The 20,655-nt window shown below is 34.8% G+C and overlaps 2 protein-coding genes across 2 annotated transcripts; one reads left to right on the forward strand and one right to left on the reverse strand.

Annotated features, from left to right (window-relative positions):
• Positions 1-3,096: 3,096 nt before the first annotated feature.
• LOC306845659 (ubiquitin domain-containing protein UBFD1-like) lies at positions 3,097-9,042 on the reverse strand. Its single transcript, XM_079378582.1, has 7 exons — positions 8,980-9,042; positions 7,807-8,082; positions 7,062-7,270; positions 6,885-6,950; positions 4,567-4,672; positions 4,408-4,490; positions 3,097-4,245 (listed from the first exon to the last, which is right to left on the reverse strand). Exons 1-7 carry the CDS (start codon positions 8,993-8,995, stop codon positions 4,135-4,137), a joined length of 867 nt encoding a protein of 288 aa, XP_079234708.1. The 5' UTR covers positions 8,996-9,042; the 3' UTR covers positions 3,097-4,134.
• A 697-nt stretch (positions 9,043-9,739) lies between these two features.
• LOC306851279 (UNC93-like protein MFSD11) lies at positions 9,740-19,579 on the forward strand. Its single transcript, XM_079387438.1, has 14 exons — positions 9,740-9,978; positions 10,333-10,513; positions 11,385-11,440; positions 11,956-12,063; positions 12,152-12,231; positions 12,780-12,876; positions 14,572-14,630; positions 14,823-14,967; positions 15,402-15,451; positions 15,625-15,690; positions 15,779-15,904; positions 16,033-16,207; positions 16,345-16,480; positions 17,793-19,579. The coding sequence occupies exons 2-14, from the start codon at positions 10,424-10,426 to the stop codon at positions 17,943-17,945; spliced, it is 1,341 nt and encodes a 446-aa protein (XP_079243564.1). The 5' UTR covers positions 9,740-9,978; positions 10,333-10,423; the 3' UTR covers positions 17,946-19,579.
• Positions 19,580-20,655: the final 1,076 nt, after the last annotated feature.

Below are 20,655 nucleotides of genomic sequence, written 5' to 3' on the forward strand. Positions count from 1 at the left end.
CAAAAATATATAGAAATTGAATGCAATTATCAAACACTAAATTTTAAACTAAATACAGCTGAATCCTTAAAATTATAAAAGTGATTGATGAACAGACATCACAACAGCAGCTGGTTATTAGACTGCTTTGGCTTCAATTTATAAGAGCTGCCGCTACCGAACATGATGCGGATCTGACGCGCATATTTTCTCTCAACTCTACCTTTTCTAATTCATTTCAGTCTCTTCTAATGAGCTGACGAGTTGAATCGGGTGTGTTAGATGAGGGAGACAGTGCTAGGATGCTCCAGGACAGTTTTGAAAACCATTTCAGAGACATGTTCTTAATGTAGGCTAACTCATATATAGCATATTACAATGCATGCAGTTTTATGGTAGCTTTAATCGCCTTTTTAGTAACTTCATGACTTAACTAATCACGACACAGCTATGCGCACGCCGGCGCCTTTGTGCGTGTATCAAAGAGCACGCGCTGCGAGCACAGTACAGTTTCCGCGCTCATTTGACTCACTTGAATATACGAGTATATATAATAATAATAATAATATGAGTGCTGTCAAAATTAGCGCATTAACGCAGGCGATTCATTTTTTCAGTCAAAGGCTAATGCTTCTCATATATGGAATTATTTTTGTGTCTTTATTATTCAAACAAAAATTCTGTATTTGAGAGCAAAACTAATTATTTTGTAATTAAAAAATAAAAGTTTGCAAAAAAAGTCTTCTTAAGGTTCAAAATTAAAGTAATTGAAAACAAAATAATTAGCAGTGCGTGTAAATCTTTAAAAAAATATATATTTTACTTTGTGCACTTGCACTTTGTAGTGGGCGTGGTCAACCTGTCACTTCAATCGAGAGTGGCCAATAGAAAAGGGCCTTTCATCCTGGTGCGTAGAGACCGCCCACTGACACACAGCTTCACTCGCAAGCAACACTTTTCAACTGGCAAACAAAAGTTTTAGACCCGCAAAAAAAGAAGGCAGGAAAGAGAGCAACATTTGTGTATTAGAGATGAAAAGTTTTTGAAGTGCACAAAGAAAAATATATATTTTTTACATTTTTACACGCACTGCAAATGATTTTGTTTTCAATTACTTTAATTTTGAACCTTAAGAAGACTTTTTTTGCAAACTTAAATTTTTTTAATTACAAAATTAGTTTTGCTCTCAAATACAGAATTTTGTTTGAATAAAGACACAAAAATAATTCCATACACATATATATACATATATATATATATATGTGTATGAGAAGTATAAAAATATTATAAATTGCTTGTAATATTCCTCCTTTGTAAGTCATATTGGATAAATGTGGCTGCTAAATGAATAAATGTAAATTTAATGTAAACAATTAAAACAAAACGGATTATTCTGCTTAAACATTTTATGAAATATTATGGTGCTCTGATTGGTAAATGCAGTGTTTCAGATAAGACCCTGCCATAGTAAGAGCTGGCGCAAAACACTTGTTTAGGAAAAAAAAAAAAAAGAAGAAAAAAGTTAATTATGAACAATCATATACCAGGCAACCTGTGTAACAGAAATAGTGTATATACCTTTACAAAAAAAGTGTGTACCTTTTGAAAAATGGTAATGATCTGCTCTACTTTTCTCAATTCAATTGAGATTTTCTCAAATCACTTTGGATAAAGAGTCTGTTACCTTCTTTATTGATGAGATCATATCGGTTAACAAGGTTAAAAAAATAATCCAGTGGTGTTGTTCCGGCACCCACTACACACCTGAAGGCATATTTTCCATTCCTCATGTCAGCGATAGTGATCAAAACCTGTCACTTTTTTCCTTCTTAACCTGACCTGTGCACCTGTGATCCATAACAACAGCAGATTTTTGGAAAGCAACTACTCAAGTAGAAAAAACCATATTAAGTATACTGTTTAATTGCAATTGAAATAATACATCTGAGATATGTTTAATTGGGATCGCTCAGTAAATTAGATCAAATGGAAGCTTTTTAGCTATTTGGGGTTAAACAAAACGAGAACATGCGATTGATTTGCATGTAAATAAAAACATTTACACAAAATAGAAAAAAGTACTTCTGTATTATTTTGCTGCATATAGTCATGAACCAGCTGTGTAACGGTTTAATATTCAGAATATTTGAATGTAGTGTTTTTTCACATCATGTAATATAATTATCTTCATTCAGAGGCACTATCACTAGTTGATACTGAAACACTTTACCTATCAGAGAGTATTTTGAAAAATAAAGAAAGAAATGCTAATGCTCAACCACAGACAGCTGTATAATCTTTCCAATGAAACAATTCTAAATAACAGTTATGTATCTTACTACATTAAGGGGGTGATGCATCTAACTTTCTCATAATAAATAATACGTTAAGGACTAATTCACTCAAAAATGAAAATTTGCTGACAATTTACTCACTCTCAGGCCATCCAAGATGTAGATGAGTTTGTTTCTTCATCAGAACAGATTTGGATAAATTTACATCACTTGCTCACCAATGGATCCTCTGCAGTGAATGGGTGCCATCAGAATCCAAACAGCTGATAAAAACATCACAATAATCCACAAATAATCTACCGTGGCCTGTCCATCGACAAGTGTCTTGTGAACAAAAAACTGCATATTTAATAAAATAAATAAAATAATAAATAATATTTGTATTAAACAAATCCATCATTTGTAAATTCATTTGTAATTAAGCATTTTAACTTTAAACCATCTATTCTGTCTAAAATATGAGTACATCTCCTGTTGTCCTCTTGCATCAAAATACACTAACATATTGGTTTACAAGTGTTTTTTCACTTGATCTGTGCATATTTCTTTCCTGATTCAGACGAAGTGACATTTTCACTGGATAAATCAATATTATGGATAGAGGACTCAAATTTTAGCACGAAACAAAGGTTTAAAGTTAAAAAATATCATAATGATGGATTTGTTTCTTACAAGCATACAAATTTTCGCTTCACATGATCATTACTTGTGGATTGTGATGTTTTTATCAGCTGTTTGGATTCTCATTCTGACGGCACCCATTCACTGTAGAGGATCCACTGGTGAGCAAGTGATGTAATGCTAAATCAACATCTTGGATGGCCTGAAGGTGATATTCATTTTAGGGTGAGCTATTCCTCTTACTATTGAACTAGATACATATATACTGAAATATATGGTTTAGGAATAATTTAAATTGTGAGCTGACATAAGAGTTTGAAAAATAAAAATGTAAGAATACAGGCAAATTAGTTACAGAAAGGTCACTGAAATTCTTCCTTCCTTTGGGCTTTATTGAATTAAAAATGCTTGTCATTGGTTAGCACCATGTTTGAAAAAACAACATGCATGATCAGAATAGTCAATCAGCAGCAATTTAGTTAAATGACTGAGTATTAAGGGCACATCAACACTGTTTTCCGTAATATCACATCTGATTTGAGAGGGACTTAGAGATGTTGCTTCATTTAACCATGAAATATTAAGAAGATATTGCCTTTGTCAAATTATCATGTGGATGAAAGTACAGAGGCTGAGCAACTGTACTCTTGGATTTTGGGTTGTAATTCTGCATCAAGGCTACTGCTGTTAAGGCAAAATGAGATGAGCTCTTCCTGTGCTATTAAAAGTCTTGAAGAAAATGCTGAATTTTTTGAAACATACAATGCAACAATGCTCTTTTCACCTGGATTAATATCATATTTGTGTTACATCATTGCTGTTTTTCATGTAAACTATAATCTGTGCAATGATAAAAGCTGATTATAAAATTAACAACTGAGTGAACTATCGACTTTGGCAAGATTGCTTGAGTTGTATGGTAAGCCGAGGAATAAACTAGATAAAATCTTTCTACTGCTTCGATCATTTTCCTTAAATAATTTTTATTTCTTTCAGAATAACTACGAGAAATGTATATGCGAGTTCTGTACAATTTTCTGTTTATGCTTGGGATTGCTTGAAAAAAAACGAGTGGTGGAACAGTTTGAAAAACGGGATGCTGAGACTTAGTGCACTTAAAACCCCCAAAATATTTTGTCCAACAGCAATCCTCCGGTTCTTCAGATTATTTTGTTGGCTCCAGTTAATGTTTTCAATCTTTTGATCTGAATCCCAATTCTTCAGTGTCTATAGAGGCACGTTAAAAATACTGCCATTTTCCGAGAACTGTGTCTTTGATTGCATCAACAAACTGTGCAGGCACCCAGTAGACCCAATATTGTGAGGCTTCTGTCGGACCCAGCTGAAATGCCTAGGGTGACAAACAAAACATTTATATAGACAAATATATTTGACAGACACGTTATTTGACAGAAAGTATTTTTGTCTTACGGAAGCACCAAAAAAATTATAAAAATCTGTTTGAGGAAACTAGACATAGTGCATAGTTAGAGATGTTGCGATAAACACATACCATCATATGATAGTCCTCGTGACCCTCTATTGGCTCAGTCACAACATTTTTGATGGAACCCATAGGGATTTTTTCTGTTCTTTCTGCAGGCCAGAACAAAAGCAACATAAGCATAAACCGAGTATTGTGGATAAATGTTTAAAGAAATGATGAAATCACCTTTTGTTCCAACCCACAACTGATCCTGTTCTAATTTAAAAGTGAGTCGTACTTTTCCACCAGATTTGTTGTACATTCCTGATAAAGGCACTGTTGGCAGACGCTCCTGTTTAACAAAAAAAACGAGATCACTCAGATGTCATTAGTGTGCACAAGGAACTTATTCTGCATCCTTAAAAGAACCATACAGCTGGGGAGACGAAGGACATGATCTCTAAACCACCATGCACATGATGCTGTACAGTAAAACACACACAAACACATTGGGCCGCATTCATGAAACACGAGCAGAATTCATTTTTATGTAAATCCTTCGTAAAGCCGCGCTGATGTAAACTTTTGAATTCATGAAAATGTTTGTTTTTAACTAAAAGTTATTTTTTATATAAAAATAAAGAAGCAAATTACAAACCCTAAGACAAATAGTCTACAATAGATACAAAACAATTATTAAATAAACTTGTTTTTCTAATACAGTAGGTTTAAAACGTATACTTTTATTTAACATCTTTTTTTATTTGATTAACATTAATGAGACAGACAGGTTTTGAATAAGGGTGCTGTCCCTTTAAGACCGAATTAATGTAATATATTGACACATATCCGGTTTTCACCCTCCTGTTTACGTTCACTTAAGCCATAACCGACTATTTACGTGAGATACTCCACACGATGGACATTTTGACAGCTGTGTGTATCTGACAATTAAGGCGCAAGGAGAACTGATCGCACATGTATGTCTGCAAGATGTCTGTTAAAGATCTCTTGATCTGGAAAGCATCTGCTGTCAAGAAACATCTAACAGACATCTTTCAGATGTCAGTTTTACATGCATTCTAAATCACAAACATCTTAAAAACATCTAATAGATGTCTATCAGACATCTAAAAGGAAACGTCTTATAGACGTATTGCAGATGAGCAAACACTCCAAAAAATATGTCTTGCAGATGTAAATACAAATGCCAAATAGACGTCTACGGGGGAACTGGGATCGCGCGGGTTCAAGTTAATCGATAACGAATTGTGATTGAATGGCAATTTTGTTCTATGACAAGCTTGGTTACCTTTGATTAGGCTGTTTTTGTGTTACAGAACACTTCTACTACTCTCTCTGATCCCCCAGTCATAAAGAAAATTTGAAATACGTGACAAAACATGATTTTTCAAAATAAGTTGGGACACTAAAAATAGAGCGGGAAAAATGGGACGTCTGGTCACCCTATGGAGAAGTCAATATTACTGGTTGCTGCTTCTTATATTCAGTAATTTTTTATAAAATGAGATACTAGTAATACGTTGCTGCCGTGGATATTCCAAATCATAGCAACTAAAGCGTCTCCGCTGGAAAAACGCTGTGCCACCAAAACGTTTTCAAGCTGGTCGTTTTAAAAAGCGCGTCTGACATTTTTTTTCAGCTGGCTAAAAACTCTTTGGTGGACACAAAATTATTGAATATTTATTGTTAGGCATATGGTCTATTAGTCTTTTGTACCATTTATGCAATATAATAATTTAATTTAAGATATATAATTTAAGAATTTAAAGCCATTATTGTGTTAAATGTGATATGTATTAAATAGACATAACAAAAAGTACCTTTAGAAAGAAATCTTTTGATTCATGAAAATGTATTACACAAATGTTTAGGTTACAAGAGCCTAATATAAGCCATGGAACATAAAATAAGATAATTTGAGATAGAAGATAAAAACATCTGTGTTAGTAACCATAGCAGCTTGGTTACCAACGTTGTTCAAAATATCTTTTATGTTCGGCAAAGGAAAGCAAGTCATATAGGTTAAAAATGACATGAGCGTGAGTAAATGATGACAGAATGATGTTATTTTTGGGTAAACTATTCCTTTAATGTTTATGGATACTCTAAATAAAAATTAAAAATGCACAGAGACGCAAAACAGTTCTGCTATGTCTTTATAGGTCATATTTTCTTGGCAAAATTGAGCAATAACAAACAATATTGTGTTTAAAATAAAATGTTGTTTGAAATCAGATTTAAACTTGTGCTATTCGGGACAAAAACTCAAAGGGACATTTCAATGTCTTGAATTTTAGGGGCCCATAACTGCATTTATGGACTACATTACGCAGTGAGTTGCTGCACTTCATCATGTTTGTCAACAGGTCTAGAGCGGGGCCAGTGCATTAACTGCGTTAAAATAATTTAATCACGTTATTTTTTCATAACTAATTAATTAAATGAACAGCCCTAATATGCATAAAATTAATTTGGTATGGCATGTGTGCAATGAACTGGCACAGTCTAATCATATCCTATGCCTCACAGGTTTTGCATACCTTAGCTCCTTTTATAGATGGCATAACATCATCTGGTTTTCCTTTGTCCAAAACTTTTCTATGTTGCTGAGAAAAAATGCATCCACAAGTACATGCATAAAATACAAGTACATAGATATATTTATAGGCATTCTTTCCATCATAACTTGCTTTTATGTAAATAGGTCTCCCACCCACCTTTTGCTTGCACAATGGCTCCTTTTTGTTCTCCTCAGCTTTAACCTCTTGCTGAATAACTTCTTTTGGTGTATTTACAGCTAGAACATCATTTATTGTAGATCCAACCACCATAATCTTTGCACCATTTGTAACTTTGATTTCTCGAAGCGTCTTGTCCTCTGGTAGCAGTCCTTTGTACATCACTTTCTGCATAGCAGGTGGAAGACCTGATAACCACACAAAAAGCATTTGTATTCAGTCATTTCAATCCTGATATAATATGGTGGTTTCATATTACATTAGGAAGTCTCACCATGAAAAGCATTTTATTGATGTTTTAGTAGTGACTTGAGACAGATCAAGGTAGTTTTGTGCTCAAATAACAATATACAGTACAAAAAGAGCAATTTGATAGTGAGGTTTGGACACACCAACTATTTCGATTTACTACATTTTAAAATGATAGTAATTGCTGGAGGATGTGCATTCTGGGATGCTTATGAACTCTTCTGAAACTGATTTAAAAAATCTGATCATATATCTTTACATGGGATTGTTTTTTACTTGGAAAATTAATTTAAATATTGACGCTATTGTCAACTGTAAACCTGCTTTACAGCTGGAATTGAATTTGTTTCATAATTGGGGAACCAATTTCATATTATCCTCAGAAGAGGACAAACAGGAACGTTCTCCATGGTCTCTCCTTGAATGACCTCAGTGAAACACAAAGTCATACAGGTTTGAATGACATGATGATTACCAGTGAGTGTGTGAATCTTCTCTTTCAGTTTAGAACCAGTGCCATCTAAAGGAATTTTAAGGTCATATTTGTTTTTGTTCCAAATGATTTTCACTTCCACCATCTCTTTCCCCTCGTCACTTTCCTCTCCATTGCTGACAGCAGCGGGCTGAGCTGATGTGCTTTCACCATCGGTAAGAGATGCTTGTTCAGTCCCTGCTGCATCTTCTTCTCCAGCAGCTTCGCACAACACTTCTGGTACCTTCTGCGTGACCTCCATTTCTACTACCTCACTTCCTGTGGGAACAATTATCAGACGAGGAACCATAATGTTAAGGAAATTTAGTTTTCAAGGTGCAAATATTGACCTGTTTCAGAGCACTGATATGACAATGTCAAACTGCTATATTAGAATAAAAAAACTAATCTTCATAGGACAATACTTTATAAACAAAAAAGATACACAGCTAACACTTCAGCGAAAACTAGGTAACTATCTAAACCTTACAGATAAAAGCCAAATGTGTGTTTATTCTACAGTCTCACCCATTACTTGTACATTTTACTTCTCAAATAGTCCTAACTAGACCGTCCCTACAGATTTGAAAAGCTAACCGACTAGCTGCTGTCCAAAGGCTCAGAAACATCTAGTAAATTCCCTTATCGTCATTTGAACCCAAATGTTGAACTAAGACCAGTAACTGTAAGCATGAGCGACTCGACAGAGCCTGTGTTGTAATCGGACACAACTTACTCATCGGTAACTTAATCTTGATATGAGCGTGCGAATATTAGCACAGCGGGCTGGCTGTGCCTCAAAATTCAGTGAGCCGTCTATGTAACGTTAGACAGCGTCTTTGGGTACTGTGGGTTCGATTGGAACCTTCGTTTAAACGTTCCAAACCCTTCCGCGATGCCCATAAGCGTTAATCGAAAGTTCCAGAAATGGTCAAACGTTTCAGCATCCCTCAAAATGCTGTCTAGGTAGACTGCTCTCTAGATTTTGTAACACAGCCGAAGTTTTCGACATGGCTAATCACAGAATATCTAGCTATTATTTCACCCTGACAAGTTAAAAGAGCGTGCATTCAGTGTAATACGAGTGTCAAATAACTGGAACCGATGTAATATGCCGCAAAATAAAAGCGCAAATACTGTGCAATTGGCATTTAAGTACGTTTTCACGCTACCTACCATCCTGCGCCGCCATGATGATTGTGTACAATATGAGGAAAGGCTTCTGGGAAAGAGTGTGCTGTCAGTGAATGAGCTCCGCGGCTTCCCGTAGTGACTATGCGATTTTAAAATCTGGTTAATGAAACGTAACAAGGACTTTTTTTGGAACCATACATTCAGTGATATGGAATGGACAAAATTCTGACTTATTTGACAAAAAAAAAGTTGAAGTTCCTTTAAAAAATATTCGTAAAGTTCATCATAAACTACAATAATCTATAAAGTTTATAATAGTATTTTACCCTATTGGTCCTTTGTCATCACAAATGCCCATTTGTTGTAGAATTGTTTGTTGCAAGTTGCAAAACATTGATTTTTATAATTTTGCAAAAATGAACTTATCCCCAAATAACCGTATTAGCAAAAAAATTTTAGCGACTCTTTGAAAATAGACAATTTTTCTTAAGTTTAGGTTTTTTTTTATTGTTATTCCTTGCAATATTTTACATTCATAAATGTAAATTTCAATAAATATGCTGATTCTTTAAAAAAATTATTATTTATAGACTCTTATACGGTGTAATACTATAATTTCAGAATTTCATGTATTGTGACCCTAGAATGTTTTGTTTATTGTCGTTTTGCTTCTAAATTGTATTCTTTGTTGCAAATTCAAAAAGAAAATAACATAAAGAGGATCCCAGATGTGACGCAGCCTCTCAACGTTTACATGATTTCCACATAATAGCGATTGACTCGCGCTCTGTGGCTATTGCTTATAGATCTACAGATGATCTACGCGTAAACTTACCCTGCCTTACCTTGAGGGGTTGGTGATCTTTCAGCGCTTACACAATCGAGAACCTTTGAGAGCAATATGTAAACAAGTGCAGATGATTTCGCGCACATTATATTGTTCATAAGTCATAAAGTTAATCGCTGCTGATTTTAAAGATCGCGCGTGACCGATGCAGCAGCCACAGCGACGGCGTGTTAAAGTCAGGCTTTGTGAATCGGGTAAGTTCTTGCAGTGATACAGTGTTATTGACAGCATGTGTAACTAACTAGCACAATCCTGTGGCTAACCTCAAGGATACAACTACATCTATCTATCTATCTATACTTTTTATATTTTGGTATTTATTCAATTTTGCGCCATGCTTCTTAAGAAGGAGCCGCCACGGAAAACATCACATGGATTTTAAATTCCAGTAACTTTGATCTCATTCTTGATGGTCACGAAGCGCGTGCACGTCTGTGACCGTCAACTTGTATTCGCTACTGCTATGGATATAATGCAATAATAGTGTAATATACATGCTCTAGTCTAGATCACTAATTACTCAACTGTTTGGCTTGTTTTCCAAACAGTTTGCTTTCCTGGATGCTGATTTATTTACATGGACAAAGACACACTCGCTGAAACTCTGGCATCTTACGTGAGGATTTAAATGAGCTGAGGATGGCGGATATTAGGACGTATAATGTTGTTATTTTGGGAATAGGATTTTTGCTAATTTTTACAGCCTTCACCACCTGCGGTAATATCGAAGTAAGTTGTGTTTCATTCTTATTGCATGCTATAAGCTATAAGACTGAGAGGTATGATAGGATGGCATGCTTCATTATGCTACTGTTTCAAAATATGTCTGAAATGTTTATTTTTGTTGCACTGAAATTTTAGCAGTGCTTATGCCAAAACTTAAGAATTGCAAGCCTTTAAATTTTGAAGCAGTTTTAAGTTTTTATTAGCAATGGTTTCTGCAAAAATACAGCAAAAACTAAACTTCGGCTGTTTATTGTGATTTTATTCACACAGTTTTATTGCAGTAACAATACCAATATGCCATGATAAATAAGTGCTTTTTTCAGCTGAAGTGTTTTTTCTTTTGTGAAAAATGACATTCAGTAAAGTTTATCAGTTGGACTATCTGAAAACAGTCTATTGTTGAGGTAAATCTGGGTCAGGCGCATCTCGTGTTTTTGATTTTCCCCATCAGTCAATGAATTATCCTGCATGACTAATGGGAGAAAGTCACGGTGGACTCATGTTAACCTCACAGTCACCCCACACAGAAAAACCCACAAACTCAATAATCTGATAAGACTGAACAAATATTTAATAAGGTTCATTTATGTGTTGAAAGATTCAGTGCAGAATTAACCATCTTTAATATATTCACAATGGCATAATAGTAGTTCACATATCAAGCAGTGTTTTGCATGCATCATGTACTTCAAATATTTTGAAATGGCATTTTTTAAATAATTCTTTACTTTTTTTAAAAAATACATGTAGTTTTTTTATGAGTTCATATTCACTACTTAAAGTATTTATTTAATTTTTTAAACTTTATTTGTCATGCTTCAGGGCTATTTAGGTCAACAGCAAAAAGTTTGCTTATATATTTATTTCCATTTAGCAAACAGTGGTGAAAAGCTTGAATAGCACTAACTTCACTGGGAGTGGGTATCACAGGTAAGCTCTCAGTCCCTCACCTTTTCTACATCCCATATTCATAATTTAGAGATTTATGATGGCTATGCAAATATAATATGCTGCACTGTAAAAAAAAAAATGCTTGCGCCATTGTGTTACAACATATTTGTTTCAATCTAATTCAACATATCAGTAGGTTTATTTTACTTGATTTATTGAGACTTCGTAGCTTTAACTTGGTTTTCTTCATCGGTAATTAGATTACTGTAATTAGTAATTAAAGTGGTTGAAAAAGTGTATCAAACTCATCACAGTAAGTTGGCACTAGTTTGATTAGCAATTAAACTAATGTCAGTTGAACACTGGTGAGTTTGTAATTGTGATAAATGCAAAAGAGACCATATGCAGCAGTTTAATGGTGCATTATTTAACATTGCAATATGAATAATAAGAGAAGTAGAGGCTAAAAAGTGATAACACATTTTCTAATGTCAGAAATTGAAGGTGTGTATGATGAAATCGGATATCCAATAATTTTCCCTTTTTCTTTGCAGCCTTGGAATAATATATGGAGTTTTTTCATTCTGTAATGTGTTAGCTCCCACTATCGTTGCAATAATTGGACCACAGTTTACTATGTTCTTGAGTGGAGTTCTTTATAGGCAAGTATCTCCGATTTCTTTGTGACTGTTCATCTTCTAGTCATCATGCCACCATTGTCTGTGTTGTTCACTTCTGTGTGTTTTTCAGTGGTTATATAGCTGTATTCATCATTCCATCCACATGGTCCTTTTATTTCACATCGGTGGTAATTGGCATTGGAGCAGCCAGTAAGTAGATACTTAAAACACACAGTCAGATTCATAGTGTGTTTAAGTTCATCATATATTTCATCATCTGCAAGCTAATAATTGACTTTATATTCCACCCAAAACTATTCAGTCAGTTATCACCCTCAGGCCATCAAAGAGTTGTTCATCAGATCGTTTACATAATTAATTAAATGTTTTTCTCATTAAGTACAAAGCTTGTATGCAGTGCTGCAACATTTTCTCAGTCAGTGTGGTTAGTCATTTGTGTACAGAACACACTTCTCCAGAAGTACGTGTTTCACATTCTTACATTTCTTGATATGGTAGAGGCAGGTAGTTGCCGCTCAGAGGTTGCCGCTCAGAAAAAGGTAGTATAATTGCATTTTGCTACACTGTTGAATCCATTATAGTCAGTCAATATGAATTGCAGGCAATAATTTAAACGACAGTTAAAGGTTATTAAGAGATATTTATAATTCAGTAGTGCAACATTGCTCATATTAGCTCTAAATTAATTTTTAATCATCATTCTAATTGGTGCAACGTGTTTTTTTTTCTATCCACAGTGCTTTGGACAGCTCAAGGTCACTTTCTAGTGGAGAACTCTGATGCTTCCACCATCAACAGGAACACAGGATTGTTTTGGGCTTTACTGCAGTGCAGGTCAGGAAGAGACAGCAGCAAATACTTGCAGAGAATCAGCTTGATGCACAATTAACCCAAAATTATGATCTGAGATTCACTTTAATATATTACCCTTAATCATTTGTGATCATCAACAGGAAACTGATATGGAATGTTAGGAGTCAAATAAATAGATATTTATCAGCAGCATCCAGACTTTGTCTCTTAAAGCTGTAGTTCAGCCAAACATATTAGATGTTGTTCCAAACTCATGTTATGTTCTTTCTTCTGTGAAAGAACACAAAAATGAGATATTAGAATGTCTAATTTAGTCTCGTCTATATAAATTGAAAATAAATTTAAACTGCCAAGCTCTAAAAATAAAACAAGAACATCATAAATACTGTCCATATTACTCTATTTCAATGTACTGTACATTTCATTTTAGTTAGTTTTAGTTTTGTTGTGTGTTTTTGTTATCGTTTTTTAAAGGGGTGGTTAACTGTTTTTTTCTAGGCTTGATTGTGTTTATGGGGTGCAGTCTATCTGTTAATTGTTAGTATGTGTTGTTTATGTGTTAATGCTTAGTTAAAAAAAAACAACATTATTTTTCACATAATTTACCTTTATTCCACACCGCTCTGCTCTGTCCCTTCTCCTCTAAACGCACTGATCATTTCTTGCTTTTATGAAGCCCCTCCCTCAGAAATATGCAATGGGCTCAGATTGGTTAGCGTTAGCTGGTCCAGTGTGCTGTGATTGGCTAAACCACCTCTAGTGCGCCTCTAGTCTAAACATCACGCCCCTCACCTCAGTGGCATGTGCTCCGGTTGCATTGTAAACAATGGTGTCGTCTATATTGCTTATCAATATGAGCCTGATTGAGACTCCGAGGATATTAGTGAAAAGGATCACGCAGAACCTGTGCAAGCACGGCTCTTAATGGTATGTTTGCTTGTTATTGTCTCATACTTTTAGATACGCTGTTATTTGTAAATGCTACTGCTTGTGTTAGATTAAAGCTGATTAAAGCTTTAATACAGTACAGCGTGGTTGATCATTGATTTTGAAACTTGTGAAGACAGAATCGCGATTCGTATATGAATAGTTTTTCACGTGCACCCCTAGTTTTCTCTTCCTCTTCTCTAAAGCAGTGCAGCATGGCCCCGCCCCCTTTGCTGCATGTTCCCAGGGGCGGGGTTTATCTGGGTTTGTGACTTCACAAACCCGGGAAGTAGCTCGTTGTAGTCCCTACCAGCCGTTTTACCAGATATTGTTTATGCTCAAACAGCAACATTACACACTAGCTAATGTTAAAAAAGTGAAATTGCAATCAACCACTGCTTTAATATGTCTATAGTTTTTATTAATTTTATTTCAGTTTTAGTTATTTTAGCACATCATATAAATCTTCATGACAAAGATATGTTGGCTTGGCAGCTAGTTTAAGTTTTTAAAATAATATATATTTTTTTAATGTAGTTTTTTTTAAAAAAGTGGTTTTAGTTTAATATAATGTTTATATTATTTATGTTACTTCATTGTATTGAAAATGGCAGCTTGGAGATTCTACCTAAGCCCTCCTTTTGTGTTTTACTGAAGAAAATAAGTTAAATGGGAGGAGTTATGCAAACTTACTAACCAAATCAGTAAAACCATCAAGAGCTATGTTTTAAGCACCTAAAACTGTCCATGATTCCTGTATGAAAAGTTCTATTTGTGTTTTCTTTCCAGTATGTTGTTTGGAAATCTGTACGTTTATTTTGATTGGAAAGGAAAAACTGAAATTTCAGGTAACATGATGGTTTGAAAATTGTGTTTTGATAAAAGCTTGATTGCGTTCACTCTTTTATTTAACTTAAATTAATCTGCACTTATTTAATCTCTGCTAACCACAATATATACTAACTCTCAAATTACACAAATATTTCCAAATTTAAGCATAAATTGATTTTTTTGTTCGGTCTTTTTTTTTCTCTCCACAGATAGAGACAGAAAGATTATGTTTATTGCTCTGCTGGTTATCTCAGCACTCGGGACACTGAGTTTTCTTGCACTGAGGAAGGTCTGTCAGCAGGAAGAGGTTCTCTCTGAAGAGGAGGGTCATTCTCTTTTATCAACAAGATTGAAGTAAATTCACTCATTCATTTAGTGAATCATGATGGTGAATGGGAGTTTCCACTTTGCAACAAAAACAAAAAAGTTTTACATTTCCTTTCACAGATAAGGTTTTGTCCTGCTTCCCAATCTGACCAGAAATTCAGATTAATACTTGTCCCGCTGATATTTTTAATGTACCAGCACAGAAAAAAAATTAATGTGTGATTTTATGTTCTTCATTTTAACAGACAAACAAACAAACATACATAAATAAATAAAAATACAACAAATAATTTTAATTGGTTTTTAATGTCCAATAATTACTGGAAATGATAACCATGAGAACCCCAACTATAAATTCATAAACTTTTGTTGGAAAACGATGGTGATTGCTACTTACTGATTCCTTATTGTTTGATTTCTCATTGATAGCTGATATAAATTGTTGTGTAATGCTATTTTAGATATAAACAAAGAGCAACGTCTGCTGTGACGGAAGCTAAAGCAGAGTTTAGTAAGTTCACTTGGCTTAATTTTCACATTTGTAACATGATTGCTACTTTTTTTAGAAAATTTTTTAATAAAATAATTATTTAACAAATTGTCAAATTGGACATCCATTCTAATGCTTCATGAGTTATTTTCTATTTATACCCCCCCCCCCCCCCCCCCCCCCCCCCCCTTTAGAGACGATGTTGGAATTCTTCAAAACAAAAACCATATTGTTATTAAGTTTCTGCATGGCATACAGTGGTAAGGACATCACTAAAGGAAACAGCCATTAATTCCATGAGCATTTGATCATGATGAGTATGTTTTGATTGCTGATGTCTCATTGAAGGTTTGGAGCTGTCATTTTACAGTGGCGTTTATGGAACCTGCATTGGAGCCACGACACACTTTGGTGATGCAGCAAAAGGCTTAATCGGCATCTCAGGCATTGTGGTGGGGATCGGAGAAATAGTTGGTCAGTGCGCTTTCAGTATGCAGAAGCATCTACCTTGATTACTCTTGGTATTATGGACATCTAATGACAAGCTGGGCAGATACTTTAATAGGATTGGATTTTGATTAGATGTTGTCTCTTGTTTACAGGGGGAGGATTGTTTGGCCTTGTATTGAAGAATAACGGTTTCAGGCGCACTTCAGTTGTCTTTTTAGGGATGGTTGTGCACTTTGTGGCCTTCTACTTGATATTCCTCAACATACCAGATGATGCACCTGTGGTTTTCCAAACAAGCTCACAACATAAGCCATATCTGGTACCAAGGTAATAAATAATTTAAAACAAAACACAAAAACTGGCAGGGAATGCATTACCTGATAAAAATGGATACACTGAATCCAGTATAATCTGTTTTGGATAATCTGTTGATCTTTGCTATGTTCATTTATTCACTCGTGTAGCATGTCCATTGCCCTGCTGTGCAGCTTCCTGCTGGGTCTTGGGGATAGCTGTTTCAACACGCAACTCTACAGCATTCTGGGCCGGGCGTTTGCTGGGCAGAGCGCACCAGCCTTTGCTATATTCAAATTCATTCAGGTAACCACAGTCTACATTTACTTAAATTGAATTTTACTTGAGATCAGCAAGCCTGTAAAATAAAATAATGGGCAGTTGTGGCCTAATGGATAGAGAGTCGGACTTGTAACCCAAAGGTTGTGGGTTCGAGTCTCAGGTCCAGCAGGAATTGTAGATGAGGGAGTGAATGTCCAGCGCTCTCTCCACCCTCAATACCACGACTGATGTGAGACCCTTGAGCAAGGCACCGAACCCCCAACTGCTCCCCGGGCGCCAATGCGGGCGTTAAATGCAGCAGAGCACAAATTCCGAGTATGGGACACCATATTTGGCCACGTCACTTCACTTTCACTTAATATTTTTATTTGATCAAGGTCTTGATCAAAAATGACAGCAAAGACACTTTAATGTTATAAAAGATTTATTTTAAATAAATGCTGTTCTACATTTACATTTATTCATTTAGCTGACGCTTTTATCCAAAGCGACTTACAATTGCTATATATGTCAGAGGTCGCACGCCTCTGGAGCAACTAGGGGTTAAGTGTCTTGCTCAGGGACACATTGGTGTCTCACAGTGGATTCGAACCCGGGTCTCTCACACCAAAGGCATGTGTCTTATCCACTGCACCATCACCAACCAAGTTCTTTTAAACTTTCTATTCATCAAAGCTATTCAAAAAACCCCTGAAAAAATGTATCAGTTTTCATACAACTTTTAAACACCACAACTGTTTTCAACATTGATAATAATAAGAAATTGAGCAGCAAATCATATTAGAATGATTTCTGAAGGATCATGTGACACTGAAGACTGAAGTAATGATGCTAAAAGTTCAGCTTTGACATCCAAGGAATAAATTACATTTTAAAATCTATTGCAATAGAAAACACTTATTTTCATAATGTTATTATGTGTTTTTGATCAACCCAATGCTGCCTTGGTGGGCATAAGAAACTTCTTATAAGAAAAGTGTGTGTTTAAGTGTTATATAATAAATAAGTGAAATATATAAATAAACAAATCATTAAAAAAACAACTTGAGTGTGTATCTTTGTGGATCTAATCAGTAGACTAATGCATAGCTGACATTTGTACAGCTTAGGCTACTTGCATGGATGATGGTAATTTGAGAATTTGAGAGCTGCTGGCTTACGTCAGTAGAATATCTGATTAGTAAAGTTTGAAAAGATTGGAAAAAAAAAAAAAAAATCAATATCCATGACCTTCTTAATGAAGAAAATGCATTTAAAGTTTCAGTGGCCAATAAATAAGGTGAAGTGTATTCGATATGATTTTGATTCAGTGTCAATAAAACACTCCCTCTCTCAGTCTATTTTTGCAGCTGTGGCGTTCTTCTACAGTGGTTATATTCTGCTGACCTGGCAGCTCCTCGTGATGGTCATCATGGGATTCACGGGAACACTGGGTTTTTTCATGGTGGAGAGGATGCAGAATATGTCAGCTGACACACAGGAGTATTAGGACACATTTCAGTAAGTGTACTACTTGCACTATTTGATGTAAGATGAAGTTGTTCGTATAAAACACTACACGTGACTTGTGTGAAAGTGCCTTTGTTTTTGTTGGACTTTGGGAACTTAATATACAGATGGGATTACAATGACTATTTTTTTATTTACATGCTATGATAGAAAATTGTCAGTTGGAGCTGCATTACACTTTTCCATCTTTAATGGAATTGTATTACGCTAAATTTGATATATCAAATGATATTACATTAAAGGTGCACTTGGTTTGGTTATGCTTATGTTGTGTTGACTGACATGGAAGTTGTCTTATACTGATACCTAATGGCATAGTTACAGCACCATGCATAAATGAATGCGGAATTTCCCTTGATTTATTTATTCCATGAGCGTAAGTGTCAGATAACAGCTGGGTTAGCAAGATAAAACTAGTATTTAGCTGGTCATGTGATTTCATGTCTGCCGCCATGATTGGACCTGCTCCATGTAAAATATAACAGCTTTTATTATGCTACTGATATGACTGGAGCCTTTATCTCATGTGAGATTTTATGAAGTATTTCCATCTGTTTATGTGTATTATGTGCTAAACAAATACATAATGAGGAAACAAATACTGAGTGCACCTTGTGTAAAATGATGTTGTGACAATCAGATGATCTGATGTAAAATGAAATATATGTACACCACTATACACCATACAATTTATACTCAAAAGTTCGGAATCAGATTAAGATGTTTTATATTTTTGAAAGAAATCATATACAGTATATAGAAAACCCCCCTGAATTTTCTACACACAGTGGAGCTGTATCATTTCAGTAGCTCTTTAACTCTCAAAGGCTAATGACATGCCAATTCACTTTCAGATTTATTTTCTAAAAGGATACTTTATATACATTCTGTGTTCTTTATTGTGAACCATTTTAAAGTTGTTAAAACCATACCAGTTAAGATGGTTCAGATACTGAAAATATGACTCCTAGATAGCCAGACAGTGATGTCATGAGGACTCACAAGACCGGTTTAAATAATGTTTACACAAATGTCATCTTCATGACAAATGTCTTGAAGACACAGGTCTTCTTGGCTATATAACACGTGTTCATACATTACAACAAAAGTGCTGTTTGTTGTAACCCAATGTGTATCTGAAGCAACAGTTCTCTAGGCATTAAGGTACATGAGATTAATTGTTCTGGAACCAGTTTAGTAAATCTGACTTTTTTTTATGATTCAATTGCCTATAATAAGGAAGCAAAATAATAATTGAAGCAAGTTTTACATGACATTTTACATTGCATAAGATATTTTACACAAACACCTTGTTATGCATAATACATGATGTAGTTCAGTCTGCATTTTGCATGTTTTAATGTGTAATTTCAATGGCATCATGTCTTAATTCATTTTTACTATACACCTACACACTAGCTACATTTCATTAGATTGCAGCTATCTAATAATTTGTGTCATATTGTAAATATTTGTGTTTAGATTTAACAAAAAAAAGATTTGTGACAATTAGATTTTTGCATTTGTAATTGACAATCTGTATGGAATGTTCTAACATTTTGGGTTTGATTTGATGTTTTAATGCATTTCAATAAAGAATTATTATTATTATTATACAATGTGTACATGTCTTTGTATAAATTAAACATGTTCAAGTCTTTTGATTATTATTTGTCCACATTCTAGTTTTAGTGCTTGGCTTAGTGTGAAAAGGAAGCCCTTCATGAGGAAAGAAAATCATCAGAATATCAATAAAATCATGGGATTTCCCGTACTTTTTTCTTTCATTGACTTACATTTTGATGTCTCTGAATTTACTATTGTTTATCAGGGCCACTGCAGCTATCATAAAAATTTCAGTCATCGCTATTAAGTGAGACTGGAGGCATGTCTAACAAAAAATATATAACACAGAGTCATCCACAAAAATGTTTAATATATACTGTTGTAGGATATCAGAGACTGAATCAGACCATTTTTAAGATGCATTAGAACACTGAAACCCGAGGAGCTGGAATGCAGAGAGGCCTTAAGGAACAGGACGTCATAAATCTAGGTTGAAGCAAGCAATCCCAACTAGCAAGCTCTCTTTCACCAAACAACTTGCAACACTGAGGAAAAAAGAAACACTTATTGATAATTCCAATTCAAGAAGGAGACTGTCAAATTTGTTGCAAGTAATCAAGACTGATGTTCACACGTAAACCTGTGATAGAAAATCATTAGCTACAGACTCTTTCGGGCGTGTCTCCACACATAAAAGACCGTCCAAACCAACATTCCTTCTCTAAAGAACATGCATTCGTTCTCCTTAGAACTATACAAAAACTTTCTTCTCCATATGCACATAAAATCATCCTAATAGGACATTTTTATGTTGTACCCACATATCATGTTTTAATCAAATAATATGTATGTCTTTTTAATAAGTATTGAATAGCTCGAGCCTTAAAGATAAGTATTGCATATTTAGTATGTATGAGCTTGAAAATCCATGATGTGAATGTTTCTTCCAATCAGTTCTTTGTCAAGTGCATCATAGTCTTATTATGAAATCATGTTCAGAAAGGTATGCTTTGCCAAGGCCTGTAGAGTTTGGACCATGTGACTGATAACAAGCTGATTTATGATGTGAAGAACACACCCTAGCTAAGCAAGGACAGTTTCTAATTGGTCAGGACCGTCCAGAT

The sequence above is a fragment of the Barbus barbus genome (assembly GCF_936440315.1).
Source record: "Barbus barbus genome assembly, chromosome: 3".
Taxonomy (NCBI): Eukaryota; Metazoa; Chordata; class Actinopteri; order Cypriniformes; family Cyprinidae; genus Barbus; species Barbus barbus.